We start from the raw sequence: 7,561 nt of genomic DNA, 5'->3' as shown, positions 1-7,561 counted from the left end.
AGTTCTGGGGAAGGTGAAGATACCCTCCTTTTGTGGAGAGAAATTTGATTCAGAGAGCACAGCGATCTGCTGATGCTCCCTGTCGGACCGTCATCCCACCGCTGTGTCATGCTCCGAAGACGATTGTATCGTTCTTGACGGGTTTGTGCACACGTACAAGTCCTATACGGCAGCAGAATAACAATTCTGTTACGATGAATAAGCAGTGTACTTTCGTGTCTTATTCACCGATGCTACAGTACACGTGAACCAACAGAGGAAAACGGCTTTTACGCCAGTCCCCGCACAGGACCCGAGGCCGACTGGTCTGCACACAGGAACGGTCACATGCAGCATGCTACCGTGGAAAAAAAGAAACATTTAAGCCAAACTGACAAGATCGCATTGTGCACCTACAGTGTGAAAAACTCCCCTGGTGCGATCCCGACCCCGCGTGCCGTAGAGCAAAGCAGGGCGCATTTACGGAGCCCTCCAACACACGAACATGTCACGAATCCCTCACTTCGCTCCCGCTGAATTGTTCCGTCACGCGACGGATACGTGCACCTACATGTTTCCTGGTGTATCTATACACAAACGATAAATATTCGGTGGGTGTAATTCCAAAATTTCATCAAGACATTCTGGAAGAGAACGTCAGACGTGCATCGCGGGCTTGAAGAATTGTGCCAGAACGCGACGCAGGCGCCGTCACGTCCCAGTGCGTTTTCTGTCGAACCTCCGCATTCACGGAAGCGATCGTTCGTTGCCGCTCGCGCGCCGGACCTTTCCCAGGACGCCGAAAAGACAGTCACAAGACACATGCACACACCTTAAACGAGGCATGCATTAATATTAAAAGTGTACACACTATCGGCACACACATACAAAAAGAGTGCCAGCAGAAACGTAGGCATGCGACTGAAAATCGTCCTGGCCACGGATACCCCGGAGAGAAGAGAATACACACTTGCGGCCGAGCCGCACTCCCTTCGCTGTCTCGGGGCAGTCCCCCGCGGTCTGCTTTGGCTTCGTTTCTCGAATCTTCCAGCCACGGAGAACAGAAGTTCTCCGGCAATAAAAAAAGCGAAAACATGGTGGCGGGTGTCAACGAACTGAGATATCCACGTGGACGGCAGCCACGTGACATACGTGAACGTCATTGCAGCATGCCTCCATTGTTCCTAGAAGAAGAGGAAATAAACGTTTCCCTAAACATTCTGAAGCTGCTTCCTGGAGCCATTCTAAACCCCGCTGAGAGCATGCCGACAAAAACGCCGAGCCCAAACCACGTCACTGTGTGCATGTCGATCTCTCAGTTGGCTGGGTACACGCTCGCACGGACGCACACTGGGGTCATCGCCGAAGTTGGTGAGCGAAACGAGGCGACTCCGATCTGCCGCTTCCAGGACAGTCCCTACAGTTGGATGGAACCTTTGCTCGGGGGACGCGTTCGAAAGACTGCAGGACTGACGCCCGTTGTGCAGGTGCTCGTTTGCATGAAAAACAACGAGGTAGCACTCCATGGCCCGAAGCACGAACTCGCAAGCCGCAGGACACATACAGCGACACGCACCCGAAGGAAGCAGGACTTTATTGTCAGTTTCGAAAGCCACCGACCCTCTCACCACCTCCCCCGACTGTCCGCCACCCGTCACCACGAGACTGTCAATGAAGAGAAACAGTGCCTGCGGCATCCCGACAGCGAACGGCGCATCACCTCTTGGGAAGAAGGGGTTCACTGTTGGTCATCAACTCCTTTAAATGCAATGGAAGCGAATGTGGAGTAACACGTGCGCACCGAAAAAACAGGGCCGCTTTTCTCCCTGCAACAACTGCGTCGAAACTGACAGGGAGTCGAGCGGAAACTTCCCACAAGTTCATACACGAAATTAAATTTATCCCGCGAACTACAAGCCGCAGGTCCCTGTCTCCCACCGAATCAAACGAGGTACGTGAACATGAATAGGAACAGAACCTTGCCTGTTAACCCTCTACGTAAGTGCTGTCTCGAGCAAGACAACCAATCCCTGGGTGGAGAAATTTCCGCATTATTTCACTGCAAAACTGCATGAGACATCTTGAGCCCGGCATGTGAACAGTTGAGAAGAGTCCCGACTACAGCCATGCGTCACCGCCAGGCAGGCAGGGGAACAGCGCGGCCCCCCGCCGCCAGCCCCGTGCAGGCGCACAACGTTCTTCTGAAAAGACTCCCGCGGCTACACAGAAGTACGGAGAAAACAAAATACTTCTCGGTCCCTGGTCTGGAAATGACGGTAGCAACACAAGCGTCACCGACCCTTGTCACCGTCGCGGCTTGAAGAGTCCTCCTCACGCCGGGATAGCGACTTCGTACAACGCACTCAACGCGTTAAGATAGAGGATTTGCGACCGAGCATCGAACTGGCTAGGAACTTTCTTTTCCAGAATGCATGCCTCAAACAGCTTGATGAAAGGCGACACTACTCGGAACACAGACGCATCCGCCACGCGGCGACGCAAAGCCTCTACGACCCGCCGCATAGGTCTCTCTGCACCCTTTTGCTTCGCCCGCCACGCCATGCCGTTCCCGCACATTGAGGACGGCCCGTTCTCCCCCCGCGGACTCAAAAGTGAGATCCCATGAGACAGCAGGTCATCGAGAATTAGAATCAGGGCATCTTTGTACATCCCCAGTGCCTTGGCATTCAACAAATTCCTGCAGGCATCTTCCGTTGCACCGGGGTCACCTAGAAAAGATCCTCGAGAAGTCTGTTGCCACCGGTCCAGGCCCATTCCAATCTCTGCAGCAACGACACACATGCACGACGCGATTGCAAATCATCGGCTCGAATCTGAGCCTCTCACGCAGAGCCGTTCCAACACGATCGCCCTCCCCCAAACGACACAAGAAATAACTCATCCTCCTCCTCAACGTGTGTGTTCAGTTATCTATCCCCCTTATGCGCACAGCTCCCTAGACATACGAGACTCGGGCAGTATTGTACATGATAGGATATAGACACAACATTCCATTGCAAAAACATCATAGCAGACAAGCACACACAAACAAGTTGCCAGACCACAAGTACACCGAGTGCGTTTGAAATGGCACAAGCATGCACGACGTTCTGAAGCCGCAAAAACACAATGTTTTGCACTCTCGGAAAACAACTCACCAGCGATGCGGTTTTCTCTTTTGCATGCCAAGGGGAAGCTGGACTGGAAGAGAGATCCGACTCCGAGGAGCGAGTTCACCGTTGGATCCGCAGAAAGCTACACGGGACCACACGAGGACAGGCAAACCGAATATGAAGATCGCATCGCCTCTCACACGAGTCACGCATGCACACATCAGAGAGCCTTTTCCGCCAACAAGGCCTGTCCCCCGGAGCCCCGGAACGCACATGTGGCAAGATCTACGCAAAAAAAGCTGGAATTTTGTGTGTCTAGGTGTGTGCGAAACCCTGTAGCGCGTGTAAATCATCACTGACGCGGAGGGGACGCAACGATGAAGCTCGTCGCCTTGCCTTGGGGTGTATCCGAAACTCTACTCCACTTACGTATTCGGCAGCATCTTCGCCGAGGCCGTCAACGGGTCCGCCAACGCACGGTGGTACATTCTGTCTGTCAAGATCAGCATCCAGGCCGGTGAGGACGAGGCCGTCGCGGAGTTCTCTGCGGTGCATTTTGGATTTCTTCTTGGGGGAAGTGGTCCCGGTGGCGGCTTCTTCCAAGGCGCCAGCAAGGAGTCCCGAGAACTCTGAAAACCCAGCAAGTCCAGCCGCTGCGCAGCTCCGTTTCTTGCCCTGACTCTGTTCGACGATTCCTCCATTCCCGCAGTCTACCCCGTTAAGTCTGCCGGCGCCGGTCGCTGGCCACCGGGAAAATCGATCTCGAAGTGCAGCGTCTAGGCCAGCTTTTCCGGTCGACGGTGTAAGCTGCGCAGGGCTGCCGTCGGGGCCAGACCCCAACAACGCTTCTTCCAACCAGCGATGCCGTTGCAGGTCACTGAACAGCAGGCCCGCTGCGGCCGCTCGGCTGTTCTCGAGAGCCTCGTCAAGGCCAGGACCTCCCGTGTAGGTCGCGGGACTCAGCCGCGAGAAAATGTCCTGCGATACCGCCCCCGACGGACTGCCCAAACCTCCACTGCTGGAGCCACTTCCGCGCACGCTCCCGCCTGGGGAGAAAGACACTGCGGGGCTGCGGAACCCCTCCACCCCTGCAGTCGCATTTCCCGACGGGTCGCAAGCGCCCCCGCTCGGGGAAGTGCCTCCCCCGCGTGCACTCGGTCCCGGACTCTTCCCCGGTCCGCCGCCGCCCTCTGCATCCGCACTAAGCTGCTGCCAAAGGCGCTCGTACTTCTTGCGGTCCTTGCCTTGTCTGAACTCGAGAGCGCGACGGCGCGCCTCTTCGAAGGTGGAGTCGCGTACTGGAAACGTCTTCCACTTTTCCTGGCCGTTCTCCGACCACCGGGCAATCCATGCGTTCCGGGAGCTACAGAATTTCACACCTGGAAACGGTGAGGCCCGCGGGTCTCGACGCCCCGTGCTCCCCCCTGCCGTCGCGGCGCCATTAGAACCGGAGCCAAGACTGTTTCCGCGTCTCGTCGACGGACCTGAAGGCGCCGCGTTTTCACCCGCAAGTAGTGCTGTCCTGTCACTTGCAGCCGCTGCTGCCCCTGTCGAGAGAGACCCACACGCGTTTTTGCTGGCGCGTGAGGCCCCGTTGTTCGCCGGCTCATCGCTGCCCTGGTAGGCCGCGCCGCCCCGGCCCCGCATGCTGTCACCTTCCAGAGATAGCCAGCCCGCCTGAGTTGCCACGGAAGACAGGAGGTTGTTCTCGGTTTCCTCTTCGTTCGCTGCAAGTTTGGCTGGCACGACAAACGCGCCGTGGCTGAGACTTCCAGAGGGCTTGCTCGTCCCGGAAGTCGCCGCGTTGTCGCGCTTGGCCGCCGAGGCGCCCCATGCTCTCTTCTGAGAAGCGCCTGCGGCTCGCCCACGCCCGGAGCCTCCGCCCGCAGAGCTCGCGGGCGCGGTCTGGAGAGCGTTGGCGACCTCTGATAGGGCAGTCGGTGAAGCCAGGTTTCCGTGGTCATCACGCGCCTGAGGAGCATCGCCGGAAGTTGGCGACTCACGCGCGTCGTCAGTGACTTCTCTGGAGTGTCTCCCCACTCCACCTGCCGGCGAGAGGAGACCGTTACTCCCGTCCGCGCCGGGAGATGACGAGAGCGAAGAGGCGCAGCTGGCGGGGGGAAGAAGATCGAGGAAACTCTGGGAGGGGTCTGAGGCGTGTGATGCAGCGCTCGTAGTTGAGACCCGCTCTGCGGACTGGCTTCTGCGTCTGCGGGAAGAAGGCAAGGCACTGAGTTCTTTTGCCGTCTTTCCAGAAAGCTCGCCTGGGTCATCCCCAGGTGCCGTGGTGGTGACTGCGGCGGCCCAATGGTCGTCCGGAAGCAGGGGTTCTCCAAACGGCTCTGCCACCCGCATGTCTTCTTTGCAAGGTTTCTCGTCGTGAGAGCTGGAGACTGAAGGAAAAGCATCGTTGAACTCGGCAACAGCAGAAGGGCCAGCCCCCCCGCAGTCGGCCCTACGTTCGTCCCGAGGAGCGGCTGCTGCCCGCGCCATCGTTTCACTGGGTGAGACGACTCTGGGCAGAAAAATGGACACAGAACCTCGCGGGGAGGGACGCCCTTCGTCGTGAGAAAACGTTTAGGAAAAGCAAGCGTTGTGCTGGACACTCGTCTCGACGCGAACCTTCGGTGCGGCTGTGCTCCCCCCGTACGGCATTTCCACTCCGGAGAGACGAACTTGAGGAACACTAGAGCGCGCGCCTGCAACCCGCCCCACGCACGCGCGCCTGCCCACGGACAGGTTTCGAATCTCAGAGAATTCAGGTGTTTCCGACGACGACAGTGACGTTTTTTCTCGACTGCCTCGCGTTTCAGTTGCGACTGAGATCCGAACCGGGGGCTCTACGCATCGGCTACGCAGGCACCACTTTTTTCCTCAAGCCTGTCCACCGTCTCTTCTTCGTTCAGGGGAGTGTCGCTTTCTAGGCGACATGTCGCGCACGACCCGGGCTGGCTGGGCTGGCTGGGCTGGCTGAAACGCAATATCTAAACAGTGGACGCTGGACTTGGAACAAAAGTGCCCTGCGCGAGAATCGGAAAGCATAACGCAGACGAATTCCGAGAAGCGAAAAATGTCTCCCGGAGAAAGGCACGGATTTGCGGCGGATGGAAAACTGGTGGATACCGGTGGTGGAGAGAGTCCCCGGCGTGCGACGCTCGGCAGATAAGAGAGCCGGTCTGCCGTGCTCGTCCTTCTACTACTCTCCCACCCACCGAGTTACGCGCACTGAACCTGACGGTTGGACCACGAAACCGCTTGCTACCTTCTGCCAGTCCGGCGGGATGACATGCGACGAGAAAACCCGTCTCGGCTATCGTCAACTTTGGTCGGCCAATAGTGTTTGCCCGATCGTCGAGCGTCGCTGCAGGCGGCCCGCCAAAACCTAACGCAGCAAGCTGCCTCCGTTTTTTCGCGCACGAAATGAGAGTTTTCACCAGGCTGTCTTTCGTCACCAAACTCTCGACACCTTCTGCGGATCGGCCGCTCCTGGGGGTAGCGGCTTCGAGGCGCGCTTTGCTGTCTTCACTTCGTGACAAACGCACAAAATGCTGTCTGCCCTCGTCTTTCGGGCAAATGCACGCGAGAGGAAGCGGCCGTGCGGCGGCGCTGCCAGTTGCCTCCAGGTCTGGCTACGTCTCACCATAGAAGATGCATCTCCGGAGAAATTTTTTCCCCATCACACACGTCATTTTTGCGCACGCATGTCTCCAGACAAGCGAATCTCAGACTTTCTTAGTTTCTCGTGTCTGAACTCTTACCCTCCTCACGACCCAGCCGCGCGAGAAACATCGTGCGCGGTGTGATGCTGAGAAGCCACAACGAAGTACAAAACATGAAGACCCGGTCCCAGGGGCGCCTCGAGTTTCTCACAACGTGATGTTATACAAGTCTCGAACGCCGCAGACGGAAGAGTGAGAAGGCGCATCAAAAAACATTCAACCGAACGTTCGTTTTATCCACAGTGCAGATGCAAGTGGACGACGTCTGTGCGGCACGAAACAGGTGATCAATGTTTCTGGTGTCCCCGGCTGACTGCACGAGAAACACCGCGAGGAGTGTTGTGCTACAGCTTGCTTCACCGCCACATACGGGAATACCAGCCATCTGGGGTCTGCCTGGGGCAGACTCACACACACACAAAGTTCGTTGGAACGGGGCGTTCTAAAGTGCCCGCACACACATCCCGAGTTCCTTATCTTTTTGTCGAAGCCACCAGTGGGGAGAGTTCTTGGAAAAGGTTGTGCGCAACGGACAGATTCAGTGATCTTAGGGGGAAGTCGCCTTTTCGGAACGCATTGATTGATTGTTTTGCCGTGTTTTTTTTTGAGCAATCGTAGATACGGTTGTTAGTCATACGTTGCGAGCGAAAGTCGAAACAACACTCAAAAAGAACATCTCAAACATTTCGCACGGTGTCGTTTTAAGTCCAGTGAGAGTTCCTAGTACTCTACTCAGATGCCCGACAAAGG

General features: G+C 56.8%; 1 protein-coding gene across 1 annotated transcript; it reads right to left on the bottom strand.

The window, feature by feature from the left end:
- Positions 1-32: 32 nt before the first annotated feature.
- Positions 33-6,362, bottom strand: AP2VIII7 (AP2 domain transcription factor AP2VIII-7). Its single transcript, XM_002365553.1, has 3 exons — positions 3,522-6,362; positions 3,138-3,234; positions 33-2,762 (listed from the first exon to the last, which is right to left on the bottom strand). The coding sequence occupies exons 1-3, from the start codon at positions 5,583-5,585 to the stop codon at positions 2,311-2,313; spliced, it is 2,613 nt and encodes an 870-aa protein (XP_002365594.1). The 5' UTR covers positions 5,586-6,362; the 3' UTR covers positions 33-2,310.
- Between the last annotated feature and the right edge of the window lie 1,199 nt (positions 6,363-7,561).

Source organism: Toxoplasma gondii, chromosome VIII (genome assembly GCF_000006565.2).
Source record: "Toxoplasma gondii ME49 chromosome VIII, whole genome shotgun sequence".
NCBI classification, from domain to species: domain Eukaryota; phylum Apicomplexa; class Conoidasida; order Eucoccidiorida; family Sarcocystidae; genus Toxoplasma; species Toxoplasma gondii.
Note: the sequence above shows the minus strand (reverse complement) of the source record. Positions and strands in the feature narration are given on the sequence as shown.

Excerpts from the sequence above, each read along its gene's own strand:
- AP2VIII7 (XM_002365553.1), bottom strand. The coding sequence starts at position 5,585 with ATGGCGCGGGCAGCAGCCGCTCCTCGGGACGAACGTAGGGCCGACTGC. Across the intron at positions 3,235-3,521 it reads GCGAAGATGCTGCCGAATAC|CTTTCTGCGGATCCAACGGT; the intron begins GTAAGTGGAGTA and ends GGTCCCGTGTAG. Across the intron at positions 2,763-3,137 it reads AAGAGAAAACCGCATCGCTG|AGATTGGAATGGGCCTGGAC; the intron begins GTGAGTTGTTTT and ends TCGTTGCTGCAG.